Below are 15756 nucleotides of genomic sequence, written 5' to 3'. Positions count from 1 at the left end.
CCGGGCCTAGGCTAGGGCTGGATCTGGGGATCCTGAGAATGTGGCAGAAGTTATCACTGGGTGGGCGGGGGTGTGTGTGGGGTGCAGAGTGGTGGTGGGGGGCCTCAAGGGGTTGGATGAGGGTCTCACCCAAGCTGCGCCTGGGCTTGGACCACATAGGTCCCACTGGCGCAGCATAGTCAGAAGCTCTCCCACACACTCACTTGGCCTGGGCTAGGGCTGGATCTGGGGGTCCCAAGTACTGGGCAGGAGTTATCACTTGGTGGGTGGGACTCAGGGGGGTGCAGAGTGGTGGGGTCGTCCCAAGGGGGTGGAAGAAGGACTCACCCACACTGCACCTGTGCTTGGACCGCCAGTGTTTTATTTTTCAATAACAGGCAATTTGTAATTGCTGTCACTATTAATCTCTTGGTGTATGTTTGCTAAGAGAGTTGAGTACAGGAAAAATATGTGACTTGGAAGCACAAGTAACATCACAGGTCCTGGCCAGACAGAAGAACGGGGAAGCAGACAAAGCCTTCCTGCTGAGCAGGATGCTCCCAGCACCTCCTTGTGGGCATCTGTTTCCATAGATGCAGATATAAGAAGGGAAAATTGTAATTACTAGTAGGCACTAAGCGCTTTACAGAATTATAAATGTTCTCGCTGTTTTATACGCAGAATACCCCTGCCTATGAAATACTCTTTATTTTCTACTGGATGATATAAAAGCATAAGGAAATGTTGCGTATTACCCATGTAGACACATGGACTACTTGGCTGAAGCAGGGCCCAAGGGATTAGGTGAGCCCTGAAGCCTGTTTATATTTGGCCTGGGCTTTTCTGGTTTTTGATAAGTTTCCACTGTGCTATGTTATTCTGAATACAGGAACTGGAATTCGAAGCACCAGCTATTTGTCCGGGTCAGTTAGGGTTTTCCTTCAACTCATACAAATAGCTTCTTGGACACGGGGAGCTCTCGAAGCTGCAACCCAGAGAGGATACCTGATTTACAAAAGGAATGCCAAGGCGATTACTGCTGCCTCAGTGAAAATAAGGGTGGAAGCCGACAGGCTGGGACTTGTTACGGGGATATAGTGGTGTAATGAGATACAGTTGCAGGCCTCAGGTGCACCCAGAGTCATGGAACAAATTGTATGAGCAGCATTGTGGAACGAATTAAGTGTGTGGACTGAGGAGATAGCTCCGTGGTCTAAGCACCTGCCTGGCAGGTGCAAGGACCTGGGGATGATCCCTGGTACCACATGCTGTGCAGGCCACTGAAACCGGGTATGGTGGTGCATGCCTGTAATCTGAGCTTCATAGTGAGACCCTGTATAAACAAATAAATAAAAGATTAAAAAGTTAATGAAAATAAAGAATTAAGTGCACAATAGTAGGTACCACGGAATATACCTACTAAAATATTCCTTAGGCATTTATTTCCTTGCATAGTAACTGAAAACCTTGTATTTACTACATTTTTGATTTGATTTTTTTTAGCTTTTCAATACTTTATTGGTAAATTATAAATGAACAGTCTATAATTGTATAATTTAGGGGCTACAAAGTGGTATGAAGTCTCCTGATTATGACATAGAATATGAAATAAAGTTAATTCACATGCTCATCTCCTCAAATACTTAATATTTTGGGGGACAACATCTGCAAATTGTCCTTAGCCATGAAGCCATGGGCTATCCTGTTATTAAGTGCATTCACTGTGCCGTGACAGAGAACTGAACAGATCCTCCCGCCTAGAATCCTGCACCTCTTCCTCCTCCCCATCCTCCCGGCAACCAGCCTCTGTGCTCTCGGCTTCTATGAGTTTGTTTTTGCTTTAACACCCAGGAGGGAACGTGTGGCACTTGTCACTCTTACTTCACTGGGACAGTGTTCTCCGGTTCCACACTGATGCTGAAAATGGCAGAATCTCCTTTTCTAAGGCTGTCCCTGTTTGCGGATGGCTTGATCTTATATAGAGAAAACCACAGAAACTGTACAAAGAACCTGCTAGAACTAATAAATAGTTGCAGCAATCAGCTGACAAAAATCAGAATTTATATACATTAACAGTGAGCTCTCTGAAGTCTACTTTTTATAAACCGGAAGAAATGTACAGTTATAAAACTGTGGGATTACTTAGAAGCAGAAAATTGGCACTCTGAGATTTGATTATCTGGTTAATGACCACAGGCATTTAGTAAAGACATATTTAATTTATGCTTTCAAGTTTTAAAGGTCAAGCTCTGTGTACTTGAAGTTAGAGTGCTCTAAAGTTAATGTTTAAAATACCAGCTCAACCCTTCTGGCCCTCACAGATTCTATGGGACGGGAGTTTGGACAAAGCCCAGAAGACAAACCTTATCTCTGTTCCTCAGTGTTTGTGGCTTCGGCTGTGAAGGGTGGACTGTGGGGAAAGCAACTGCAAGTGTTTTGCCTCACACAGCTAGGGTGTATATTGGCTGTTGGCAGAGTCACGGTCTGGGCTGTGGACAGGGGCGCCCTCTGCTGCTTTTCGGTTCTGGGCTTCCTCACCACATGGAGGCCTCAGGAGAGGGAGGCTTTCTATGGAGTGGCTCAGGGTTTCAAGTACAAGTGTTCTAGTGCATGAACAGAAACTGCGTTATGCTTTAGTGACCCAGCCCTGGAAGGTGCAAAGCCTCTCTTTGGCCCATAAACCACTGACAAGAGGTCTTCACCCCGTTTCTTGGTGCTGAGACACAGTACTCATCGCCTACAACGTGAAGGAGGAGAGGTTCATTGTAGCTTGTGTGCTCAGCACATGGTCTACTGGACTCAAGCAGGGATGACATGGTGAAGGGTCCGGCGGGGGAGAGCTTCATATGTCATGGTGACCAGGAAGCAGAGGCAAAGGAAGGAACCAGGGAACCAGGGAAGGAGGCATATCATCCTCCAGGCCATGCCATGGCGACCCTCCTCCAACCAGGCCACGTCTCTACCACACACTCAGCCAGGAGCTCATCAGTGGAGGGGTCCGTGGAAGGGTTTGGCTGCCTCGGGATCCTGCGACTTTCCAAAAGCCTCATCTCTGATCACACGAGGCTTTGGGTATGTTTTGATCTCAGCCCTGATTCGAGATCACTGAGAGTCTAGGGGGAGGGACTTGCTTCCTGCCTGTCAGTGAAGGAAATGTGGTGCTTTGTGGAAGAGCGCCCTTACTTCCAACTGTGTCCCATGGTTCAAAGGTGGCATCTTTATTATATTCAGATTACAAATGTAAAAAATCCGAGACTCCAAATGAGACCATGGCCAGCGGAGACTCATGTGACTCAAGACCCAGGTCTGCTCAGTTCCGGTGCCGCCATTCTTCCCTCCATACTGTCCTCCGTCCCAAGGGCAATGGCCTGCTCATATCAGGATCAGAGGGCTCAGGGGCCCTGAGGATGCACCATACCACCACAGTGTCTTCCTACAGGCCCGCAGGCCGGGCGGGCCTGTGCATCAGGCTCTTGTCATACAAAGAGAAAAATGCTGCAGTTGCCCTTACTGGCACTCTTTGTCCTTCTCTGGTCCTTTGCCCACAGCTAGAATAAGGAAGACAAAAAGCCCAAGATAGCAGGCAGGTGTACTATGTCCTGTCTCAGGCTGGGTATCTCCAGAAGACACACTAAAACAGGCAGTGACACAAGTTTTAAATAAATAGCAGTGTTTAAACTGCTATAGACAAATCACATACATTTTGGCAATCCTGTTCCTGCCTCTCTGGGCCTCAGGTTTTCACATCTGCTAAATAAAATGACTGAATCTGACCCACAGTACCCTCAGATTCCTCGGAAAGACTCAGCACCTGTGGCGGAGGGAAAACATGGAGCTTTAATCTCTCAATCACAGGAGCTTCGCTTTCATCCACTGTAAAAATTGGAGTTGCCCCAGAAGATTTAATTTGGGCAAAAGAGATTTACTTCCAAAAATAGTTTTAAGTAATTGAATAGGTGATCTTAAAGGTCCAGCTCATCTAAATTCCTGTCATTCATTACCTACTTTGCAACCTGTTAAATTGGAAAGAAAGCTGAATGACTGGCTGGCCAGTTGGTTCCAATCAGTCCCTGAGATCTCTGTCACCATTCAGGCTCTAGGATCTTTTGCAGACTGAAGGTGAGAGGACCACAGAGAGCAGAGGTCACGCACATAGATGATATCTGTGCCCGTCCCTCTTCCTTGGCACATATTAGACTGTACTTCCTGCCCTCATGAATCTAGGAGGAAGCACAAGACTGGTAGTAACAGAAGAGGACGGAGGTGATGGGTGTGATATCCTTGCCTGGGGAGCTGAGGCTGGGTAACCCTTACCCTTGCCAATTCCCAAAGGTCCTTGGGGACTTGTGCCTTATGAGATGAAGTCTAGATCTATAAGCAAAACAAGATTGTGCTGACGATGACAGCTTGAAGATCTTCAGACTACCTTGCCTCACTAAAGGGAAATACAAGAATGTGAAGAGAAAGGCAGAAAACTGAGAAGTAACCATGGACACAAAGCAGTTGCTCACCTATAAATAGAAAGAAAGGACAGAAGCCATGGGTACAGCCATCTCGTGTCCTGGATACTGCAGATAACCTGCATTCCATGGCCTAATTCTCTTACTGGCGAATCATTTTCTGAGTACGGTCACAACAATCTATCCCATCGCTCGTGCTCTTGCACAAAGTGCTCACGACATTTCCCTCACTGACAGGCAGGAAGCAAGTCCCTCCCCTAGACTCAGGGATCTCAAATCATGGTTGAGATTGGAACACATCCAAAGCCTCCCGTGATCTGAGATGAGTGAGGCTTTTGGAAAGTTGTGGGATCCTGAGGCAACCGTGCCCTTCCGCGGCCCCCTCCTCTAGTGAACTCCTGGCTGAATGTGTGGTAGAGACGTGGCCTGGCTGGAGGAGGGTTGCCTTGGCACAGGCTGGAGGGTGATATGTCTCCTTCCCTGGTTCCTTCTTTTGCCTCTGCTTCCTGGCCAACATGTTGGCCAACATGACGTACATAGCTCTCCCCTGCTGGACCCTTCCACTGTGTCATCCCTTCTTGAATCCAGTAGATGATGCACTGAGCACACGAGCTATGAGTCTCTCCTCCTTCACATTGTGGGTGAGGAGTACTGTATCAGCACCGAGAAATGGGGTGAAGACCTCTTGTCAGTGGCTTATGGGCCAAAGGGAGGCATCTGCTTTGGTGGCTGTGAGACCAGGTGCAGGTCACAGTTCTGCCACTCAGGACCATGTGATTTCCCAGCCTAATTTCTTGTCTGTAAAACAGAAGCAGTGGTTAGACATGTGGACTTGGGCAGCTACATAAAGCATTCACTTTAGAGCCGTATCGCTCTTTTTTGAGTGCTTACTTCTATCTAGTTTTGCAGTTTAGGGCAACTTATTTTATCTTTCTGTACAAAATCAGGATCATAATAGAGTTTTGGAGGTCATTTTGAGGATTAAATTAATAAATATTTGTTGAAAGCTTACAGTTTACTGTCAGTGTTGTGGAAATATTTTTAAAGGGCATAAGGAATATCATTAGCTTGTGGTTGGATTATTTTGACATGAAATACAAAATTCTAAAGGCATTTCTGCTGAGTAAGTACTCAGTAAGTGTTAGTAATTAGTACATATAAATGTCAGCTATATTGTTTCTATTAAAATTGATAATATTCACAAAGACAGAGTTTCCTTTTGTGGAGGTCATACACAGTGCTGGGAAACTAATATCTTTAAGCATTTTTGTATTTTTTTCTCCCCGAGCCAAGAATTCCAGACAGAATTAAACACTGGCTAAGAGTTTTCTGGCCTTGTGTCCTAAGTCTACCCTGCCTTGATCTCCCACCAAGACTTCCACAAAGCACATGTTTGTTCAGGGCCATAGAGGGGACAGCAGACACTACTACCACGTAGGTACAGTAGTAACTCTGAACCTCTTCAAGGTGTGATGTATTTCTCTAGATGATAGATATCCTTATAGAGTCCCGGGAAAACAGATCTTTATGAAGACTTCCTGTCTGCCCTAGTGACTTAGTACTGGTGAATGGTTAAAATTAGCTTGTACCATTTTCATCCTCATATGCAGAAAATAAACATTCATACAGTAATAACCACCTTAGTGTTTTTTGTTTTTGTGTGTGTGTGTGTGTGTATGGCCTTCTCAGCCTGCCCTGGGGGTGTGGCTGGCATGACATGTGGTGCCAGGGATTGAGCCATGGTCCCTGCGCTTGCCTAAACTTGCCTAAGCAGGCACTTTAGTCCATTAAGCTATCTCGCCAGCCCCCTTTTCAGCACTTTGGGTGGTACATCTACTCTTAATATTGTATGATCAAAAACTACAGTGATCACTTTCCTCTGTGACCCCATAATCTCCTTGATCAGAAAATTTGGGACACCACTGAGTTACAGGGTATCACAGCACAGGTTCTCCTATGTCCTGAGTCCTCACTGACCTTGAAGGGCTCGGGCCAAAACGTTGGCTGTCCTTTTAGCCCATCTCTCTCTCTAAGTTTTGGTCTGCAAACTTTAGTTGTTAAGCATCTGAAAGAGAAGCTTAATGATATTATTATCCCATAACAGAGGCAGTTAAGCTTAAATCACTATCTGTCTGGATATCAAACATCTTAGACATAAAATGGAACTGTTATTTTCCAACAACCATGGATATTCTAACATATATGTTTATATATATATATATATATATATATATATGTACATGCAAGGTAGTTAGGATAGATATACAGCTACTTTCTCTTAGTTCATTGAGAAGAAATGTTTGTACTAATATTGTTTAGACAAGATATCATGTCTATATCTTGTCCTCTGAAAAATTACTACAAAGACAGCAATATGCAATTTATTACTTACTATAACTGTCCTACTAAACTGTTTTGAAACTGTTCCATTGTTATTTTATCTTTTTTCTTGTTTAAATGGAAAAAAAAACTACAGTCAACGTTTAAATTTTTAAAAGGTTAATACAGCAAAAGATGTGTCACCATCAGCCTCCCCCAAGCCACTCTCCCTGCTTTGCACATGCTCTTCTCCCTGTGCTTGCCACTTTATGAAGTGGCCTGAAAGGCCTCTCATGAGCCCTTTTGAGAAGTGATAAAAAATGGCTCGAATGCTGCTATCTGGAGTCTAGTGCCATCTGACAGGAGGGCAGGCTCATGAGAGCGTGGCTCTGTGTGCTCGTCCTCCTTCCTCACCAGAGCTGGCACTGTTGGACCCTTCCCCAAAGTGAAAATGACCATGCAGGGCGAATGGTTTGCGTCAGTTAAGGACACCAGGGCAACTGTGATAGCGCGACTGAAGATGCTCATGAAAGAGGATGTCGAGAGCTGCTTCAGAAAGTGGCAGGCATGGTTGGAGACCTGTATTCACGGTCAGAGGGGAATTTTGAGGGAGATTAATGGTGATGTGTGCTTTGATTAATACATTTTAAAGGCTTTAAACATTGACAGTATTTTCCAGTCATGCTCCATGTATAGTCTTCACATGAGATATATGTAGTTCATAATCTCTACACATGTGTATAATCTCAAAATGAGACATATTGTATCAATTTTGAGGAAATGACAAATATTTGTATATCTATCTATATTATTTAGAAGTTACTTTGCTGAATTTTATTTCCAAATATACCATGGAATGCAATAATCCCAGGAGAGTTTTTAGCGTATGTACTGCCGAAATGATTCCAGTCCTGTAAAACTGAACCTCAGTTCTGGTCATGAGATTGTCCCCAGTGCCCACAGGTGGGCTCTGGGGAGTTACTCAGGTTCTGGAGTAGGGTCTGCCTAATGCTTAAGTGAGGGTTGGGCTCTACAGCTCAGCTCTGGAGACCTTTGGAAGGATTTGCCATCACAGCACTTGGTGTGAAAGGACTTGGGCTTTGGCTGATGAAGAAGTCTGTGTGAATGATGGGAACATCCATGCCTGGGCATAGCCCAGGGGAGAGCAGGAGATAATGGCTCCATGTTTCGCGTTCGTCCCCGTCTGCACACGTGCCTTTATTCATAGATGCTGAATGGAAGTGGAATATTGATTCATTTGACTGTGTTAAAAGCACAGGAAGTAACATGTGGAAGTGTCCAGGTGCAGAGTGTAGGTGGGAAAAAGGCGTGCCAAGGAAGAATGTTTGGCAAGAAAAAGAAAAAATCTAGTAAGAGGGAGTGTCATTGCTGGGTTTAGGTATTGCAACATGGGCCAGCAGGCTCCTGGGAGCCAGCAGTCAGTTCTTTGGAATCACAGGCTTGGCTGAGGTCCAAGGTTAAGGGGACAAGGGGTACCCACAGATCCGACAAGTTATCACGCAGAGACCTGTGCTGTCCTTCTCCAGGCTCCAGAAAGACCCCAGAGCCCTTGAGGCCTGCAGAGTGAGAGCTGTCAAGGTGGACTGATCACTTCCAATCTCCTTCCTCCACCTGCCAGTGCCACGTGGCTCCGAGTCACCAGCTTGTAGCATCAGACTTCTGCCCCCTCATTAGCGCCAGCTGGCCGGGAAGTAAAGCAGCACCTGGTGTACTCCACCGCAGCGTGTCTTAAATGTTAATGTGCGCATGAATCATCTGGGGTCTTGTTGAAATGCAGGCTCTAACTCACGAACCTTGGGTGGGGCCCAGGAAGCTGAGTTTGCACAGGTGACGCTGGTTTGCAGGCCGCACTGTGGGGGACGGGGCTTTCCTGCAGATCGAGCTCGACCTCCTTTCCTCACTGTAGCCACGTCCCATTGGGCTTATCCTCCAGTTGCTGTCAGGGGCAGGTCTCTCATTTCTGCTGGAATTACTGCCTGGATAGCCTCGCCTTATGCCCCTCTCAGCCTTCATGACATGGTTTTGTCCCGATGTCACTTAGCCATTTCCAGTTTCTCTCTCCCTCATGTCACTTCACCAGTTACCTACCAGACATGGCCGGGAAGGTCCTTAATTTCACCCAAGTTGTCTGAGAGACAGCACTTCATGACGCTGTCCAAGACCGTACCCCAGGGCACCAGTGTTCATGTGTGGAACGTCAGGTCACAAGTTCCTCTCATGGCTCTACATTCGTGATTACTGCAAGGTAATCATTTTCTCCCATGCTTTGTAAAGTCATCTTTAACTGATCTATTTACACTGTATTATGCACTTGCTCAGTGAGGCCATAGCCCCAGGAATGCTGATTAAATCCTGTTAAACATATTTACCTCCCTCTTAATGATTGCGTCAGCTGATCTTTATGAGCATATCTAATTGTCATTGATTGGAGTTATTTTCAGGTCATGTCCTCTCCCACAGGACTCAAAAAATTGGCCAACACAAAGTAACTGAGATATTTCTTGTGACATTTGAATCTTTCTAAAGTCTCCGTTTTAAGATCATGGTGCTTTTCTCTATCCGAGCTGAGGGATTTGGGGCAAAACTCTTAATATCTCTGATCTTGTGTGAACCCATCGATAAAGCAGGATACTATTGTACATTTAGAAGTTCAGTGGGATGGGGTCTGTGAAAGCATGTGGCATGTGCCTGGCTTGTGACATCCGTTCATCTAAGGTCACCTTCCCTTGCCTTCTCCTTTGTGTCTCTTAGGCCACTCTCTACTGTTTTGGTGGGGACACATTTTAATATGTTCTTCACTGGTCTCAAAGCACATGTGTATTTTACTGTTTAAATTCTTTCATTATGTGTTTCATAAAGACATTGTGAATGAATTAATAAATGTTCAGGTAATCTCTAAGACTGTCTTGTCTTTCACCTGATTGATTCTTCCGTGATTGATTCTTCCACTGTTTCAGCTACTTAGGAGAAATTGAAGTTTCCTTAAGATACGTTGTAAGGAAGTTCTTCCTTTCTGACCTCATACAATTGTGTTACATTAATTATTACTAATATGTATGTACCTTGGTCCATGTCCTGGCTGCTACTATGTACATAACCTCTTCAGTGTATGTCTGGGACTTTGTACTTGTGTAAGAGAGGTGGGCCAAGGGCTGGTCTTAATCCTCTTCTACCCATGAATTTTTTTCTTGGAAACAACCCTTGTAAGAGATGAGCAAGCAGTATGCATGTGTTCCCTCCCATGAGGTCTGGGCGTCATGCACAGTGTAGGCCGAGCTTCATGATATAGTCATTTCATCCTCATAGAAGATGCGCTTTATATTTTAGATTAGGTACAGTCTAGCTCTCAGGATCTCGCCACCAGGTGGATTAGGGCAAAGCAGCAGGTCCATCTAGAGCAAGACATGGTATGGCACCCTGTCTAGGTAAGTAGCTCTTGAGTTGTCCTAGGGATACACTGCAGGCAGATGGCATGGAGGTCATCCTTGCCATGCCTGGGCACGTCCTCTGAGTTGGTCACAAACTTTTGGAAAGCATACCACCTTCTGTAAAGTACACAGACTTTCCAACTGAGATCTGAGTTTAAACCTTGTCTTGGGTATGTTGTTTAATCATTGAATGTTAATTTTTTTAATCTTTAAAAAAGAGATAATCTTAAGGGAAGGCCAAATAGCTCAGCGGATTAAAGCGCCTGCAAGCAGGTGCAGGGGCCTGGGATTTGATCACCAGGCCTGCCGTGCCACCCCTGAGAGGGCAATTGAGACTGAGTGTGGTGGCTCATGCTTATAATCCCAGCTCTTGGGAGGCTGTAAACAGGCGGATCACTATGTGTCTGGTCTAGTAGTGAGACCCTGAACACCCTGTAGACCCTTCCCTAAAATACAATCAATCAATAAATAAGTAATAAAAAAGGGATAATCGTATCAATCATATAGATTTTCATGGGCAATAAATTAGACAGTGGAGTGATATGCTAGTATAATGCCTGGCAGCTGGGTGAGGCTGGATGTTGATGCCAGGGACAGGGACATATCTAGAAAGAGAGGTGTAGAAGGTAAAATGCTGTTCTTAACCCATGAAAGTGCCGGGTCTGCTGAAGCATGTCCCCAAATCACTTGTTTCACTTTTGGACCAAAGTTCTGATTCTAGTAGTAATACTAAAAATTCTTGTGCATTCGGAAAACGCAAAAAATCTCAGCAAAGAGAAGCTGGCTGCACAGTTCATTGTGTGATGACTTGAAATTATGGCTCATTTGTGGGTTACTTCAACCTCTTCTGCCTTTCTCATCTTCTAGCAATTATTCAGTTCAAACTCTTTGTCCAAGGAAGGAAGGGAGCCAGGAAAAGAGCATTTAACTAATTCCTTTGCTCTTGTAATGAATGTATTTCAATCCCTCATGTCTAATGTGACTTTTATTTCTTACAACTCCTGAAAAAGTTAAGATGGCAGATCTAACAATAAACATCAATAAATCCTTCCCTCATGAATGGCCTTTCTTAGACAATAGGAAGCGGGTTCCAATGTGAGCTTTTAAGTATGTGAGAGATGCTGCCCCAAACTTTGCTAATTAGCCATGACTCCTCACCTGACAGCAGATCCCTTGATCTCCATCCCCTTCAGAGGCTCAAACAACAGGTGAGTTGGGTCCCAAGTGCACAGTTGATTTCAGGTCATGGCTCTTTGTGTGGTGCTTACCTGATTTTAGATTCAGAGAGTCCCAGTAGTAAGGTGATAGCCATGTTGCCTGGAACTAAAATAAAACCAACTTCTGTTCCTTGGCTTACAGCTATTTCGAGCTGGAGAGCAGTGGCCTGAGGGATGAGATTCGGTATCACTACATGCACAGTGGGAAGCCCAGGACGGAGGCGCTCCCCTACCGGATGGCGGACGGGCAGTGGCACAAGGTCGCCCTGTCCCTTAGTGCCTCTCACCTCCTGCTCCACGTGGACTGCAATCGGTAAGTCTTTGTCTCTCATCTTTAATAGGGAGGGGAGGAAAATCATACCCCTCCAAGACTTGCCAGGAAATGAAACCAAGGGACCTTGATTGTCATTTAACCTATCAGATGGGCCATTAGGCATGCTGAAATGACCATCCGTAACACAGTAAGAAAACAGTTCATTAAGGGGAAACTGTACCCTGTGATTAGGAACAAATGTACAAAAGGTTGATTGCAGATTGGGGAATATTAAGTGCCCCTCCGTGTGCTCTGGGCCCCAGCTGAAATTCCGTGGAGCGGTGAGGACAGTTAACTGTGATATATTGTTGTTGCATTTGTTCCACTTGGAAGGAATAAGCCGGTCTCCCTTAGAGTGACTCTCAGAAGCTGGTGCTACCGAAGCAGCTAATTCTATTTTACTTCATCAAGCACAACGTCACTTAAATATCTTTTTCAAACAGAATCTTGTTAAAGAAGCTGTTCTCTGGCTTTTGGGATTGGTGCCTTCCGCTCTCTCTGGACGAGTCAGCGTGCTAGCTCGTTAGAGGGTGGCAGGACGATTTGTGAGGCCTGGGGTTTCCACTGGGGGTTGTGTGTTGCGGTGAGGAGGGGGTGTGGTCCCCTGTTTGGCACTGGCAGCTGAAGACCTTTGGTCTTTCTTGGGTCATTTGTGGCAGGACATCTGGATAATGGTGTCCAAGGGATATGTTTGCATCTCCTCAGAACCTCCTGAAAATCCTTAAGGATAGTGACCCAAGTCCAATTAGGGAGACTGTTTTTAATTTTACTTTTTGCATTCCAGGAAGCGTCCATGCATTATTAGTTCTTATTAATGATGTCATCAAGGTCCAAATGACTGCTCAGACACAAGGCTCAGTTGTGAGCCAAGGGAGCAGAATGGGAACGTGGGGGACAGTGTCCCCTTCAAATCATCAAGAAGAGGGGTGCTCGAAGATCAGTCATTTATAGACTGTGCATCTGAGGAGGAGATTCTCAATGCATTTGTCATTCTAGCTCTGCTGTCTCTCTTAGCAGAGCTGGAGGGGCAGGACACGAGTGTCAGAGTCAAGGGAAGTCCTGCCAAGTAGAAGTGAGTCTTAATCCATTTTGATATGATCTACATAAGAAGCTATTTGGATTTCCAAATCAGTCTAGATTCAACTAGATAAAATGTGTATACCTGAACAGTTTTCAGAGAAATTTCTGGCTCCTTTTCACCCTCAAGATCTGGCCTGGGCAGCCTGCATAAAGCCAGTGCTTGGCTCCTCCTTCCTGATCTCACAGGCAATTCTGGTTTCCTAGAACTGAAGGAACCTGCTATATAGCACCCCTGCTCCCATGACCCCCCATCCCTAGGCTGTCCAGAGAAAGGGCACTGCTTGCCTTCCTAAGCCGAATGCCAGGAGGAGGCCTCAGACCCTTGAGTCCAGTAATTCTCAACTAGAAAGTCCTGGTTGCTGTTTTCTAGCGATACATTTGCCTTTCTTGCTTCTCTCTCCCAAAAGTTTTACTATTTCTTGACATTGTTCTCTTTGGAAGAGAGAAAGAATGAGAGACAAGATCTGTCTCTGTGAAGCTGGAGTTTCGTGCCCTTGTATAGTCTTTGGTTCCCGTGAAATATTTTCTTCTGCCATCCTCAGACAGTTGTTGCCTGTATAAACGTAGGCAGGTTCATTTCCTTGTATCTCAGCTTCTTCATTTGTAAAACAGGAATGCGAATGCTATCACAGAATTTACTAATACTAATTATGCCCCACATAATTATGGTTTAGTCAACAGTAGGCAACAGGTAAGACTGTGGTCCTGTTAGATATGTCACCTGGTGACAGTGTAGCCCTCTTAGTTTTTCTCAGGACACAAAGTGCTGAAGTCACCCAGTTATGTGCTTATCAGCAAATACCCCTTTGTTTTAGCAGGGGGAGATCTTTTTATAAAATACATGGGGCGGTGCTGGGCCTTCGATGCTCACTGTGTGTTTGTGGTGGTGGTGTTATTTAATCTGGGTGTCTGTGGTGCCTCCAAACTTTTATCCAGAGTGTGTCTTTTGTAGGAGACTCTTCCTGGACCTCGTCTAGGTCCAAGAAGCCAATATTTATAATCCCAAAGTTACGTTATTGGAATCCCATCAAGTTGATTCCAATCTACCACTTACAATGCTACCCACGGCGAAAATAAAGACACTAAATTATATTTTCAATCATCGGGGAGTCAAGGGGCTCTAAGTCCAGCCACGAAGATGGCTTTCCGGAGCCAAGAGAGCGACCCAGGGCCTCACCCTGTTTTTATTCAGTGGGGGAGTGGCTTGAGGAGGATTGACTGAGAGTTGTGGGAAGTAGGTAATCATTGTGAGCTAAGCTAGGTAGGTGACCTACGTTTACCTAAGGCCAACTGATAAACAGAAGTCCTAGCCAGCTCTGTTCATAGGAAATAGGGTCAGGCTCAGTCAAAATGGAGACAGCCACTCTTCTTTCAAGGAGAGCTGCTCAGGTGGTCCTCCACAGTCCTTCATGGGTACAGTGGCCTCTCTACGGGGAGAATGGGAAGAGGATGAGAAATCTGTAGCTTTAGGAGCAACCCACCTATAAGATAGGTGAAGGGGATTCCTCACGTCTCTACTTCTCTTGGTATTTTTTGCCTATGGCATAACATGTCCTTGGTGTAAAATCTTGGGGTGGGGGAATATATGAAGTTATTGCCAATTAATGATTCAAGGACCTAAAACACAAATCAGATTTCTAGATAGGTTAGGGAATCAAAAGGCTCTGGAAGACCGAGCCCTAGGAGAGATAAGTTTTGATTTCTGTGCAGGAAAAGTCTAGAAGCAGGATTCCCAAATATGACCATACCTAAGAATTGCCTGAGGAACTTATAAGAATATGGATACTCAAGTCTGTCTCTGACCAACTGGATGGAATTCAGTGGAACCAGGAAGGCATCTGTTTATATATTTTTTAAATTTTTAAAAGTATTTATTTATGTATTTGGTACAGACATGATATATTGTCTAAGCACTATTGGTATAAATCTTTCTTCTCATTGAACTAAGAGAAAGTAGCTGTATATCTGTTCTATCTTGTATAGACATATATTTAACTACATAATGGACTTTCATTTGTAGCCCCCATTTTTGTTTAGTTTTGTCAGAGATGGGCGTTCCATTGCCATTCAAATCTTGTAGGTGCATGAATTCAGCGAAATAATCCAATGTAGTCCAGCGGCCCATAATAGTAGTGAGTTACCTGCAGTACAGGGGCTTGCTATGCAGCTCCCACTCTGCTGATCCTTCTGTCTCAGCCTCCCCAGCACGGGGATTACAGGCCTGCACCACCATGCCTGGGTTTGGTGGCCAGCACAGTGTGCCTGGTGTTCTGGGGCTGGCACAGCATGAGGTACTGAGGATTGAACCTTGGCTTTGTGCTTTACAGGCAGATGCTTAGACCACTGATCTCCCCTGCTGATATGTTTATATTTTAATTTTAATTAACACATATTGACACATAGTATTTGTTCCTACTTATGGGATCACTGTGGTAATCTAATGCATCTATACAATATGTAGTGATCAAATGAGGGCAATTGGTATTTTCATTTTCTCCGGGATTTATCATTTTTTTTATGTTAGGAACCTTTAAACTATTGTAATTATTTTCCAATATGTGATAAGTGGTGATGCACTACAGTTACTCAACTCCACTTTAGAACTCTAGAACTAATTCCTTCTAATCACCTGCATTTTGATTCCCATACTCTAAACGTTTTCTCCCTCTCACCCCATCCTCACCATTATTCTACTCTTTTCTCTGATGAGTTCAACATTTTTAGTTTCCAAATGAGTGGGAACATTGAGCGTTTCTCTTGCTTTGTGGGCTTATTTCATTTAACATGATGTCTTCCAGTTCCACCCCATTGTCTCAAATGATGGGATTTCATTTTTTTACAGCTGAATAATATTCTAACATGCATACATTCTTAGGAAGTTCTCCTTCAGCCAGGCAATACCTGATGCCTGATCGCAAGGCCCTTGGTGTACGTGGAGA

General features: G+C 44.7%; 1 protein-coding gene across 1 annotated transcript in view; it reads left to right on the top strand.

The window, feature by feature from the left end:
* Nell1 (neural EGFL like 1) overlaps nucleotides 1-15756 on the top strand; it is a 990534-nt gene that overhangs the window by 154086 nt on the left and 820692 nt on the right. The window contains exon 4 of the mRNA XM_004642698.1: nucleotides 11567-11737. Coding sequence (XP_004642755.1) covers nucleotides 11567-11737 — 171 coding nt within the window. The remainder of the gene's footprint in view (nucleotides 1-11566; nucleotides 11738-15756) is intronic.

This window comes from Octodon degus, unplaced genomic scaffold, assembly GCF_000260255.1.
Source record: "Octodon degus isolate 3935 unplaced genomic scaffold, OctDeg1.0 scaffold00159, whole genome shotgun sequence".
Lineage (NCBI taxonomy): Eukaryota > Metazoa > Chordata > Mammalia > Rodentia > Octodontidae > Octodon > Octodon degus.
The sequence above is the reverse complement of the archived record's forward strand: the minus strand, read 5'-3'. Positions and strand labels throughout refer to the sequence as shown.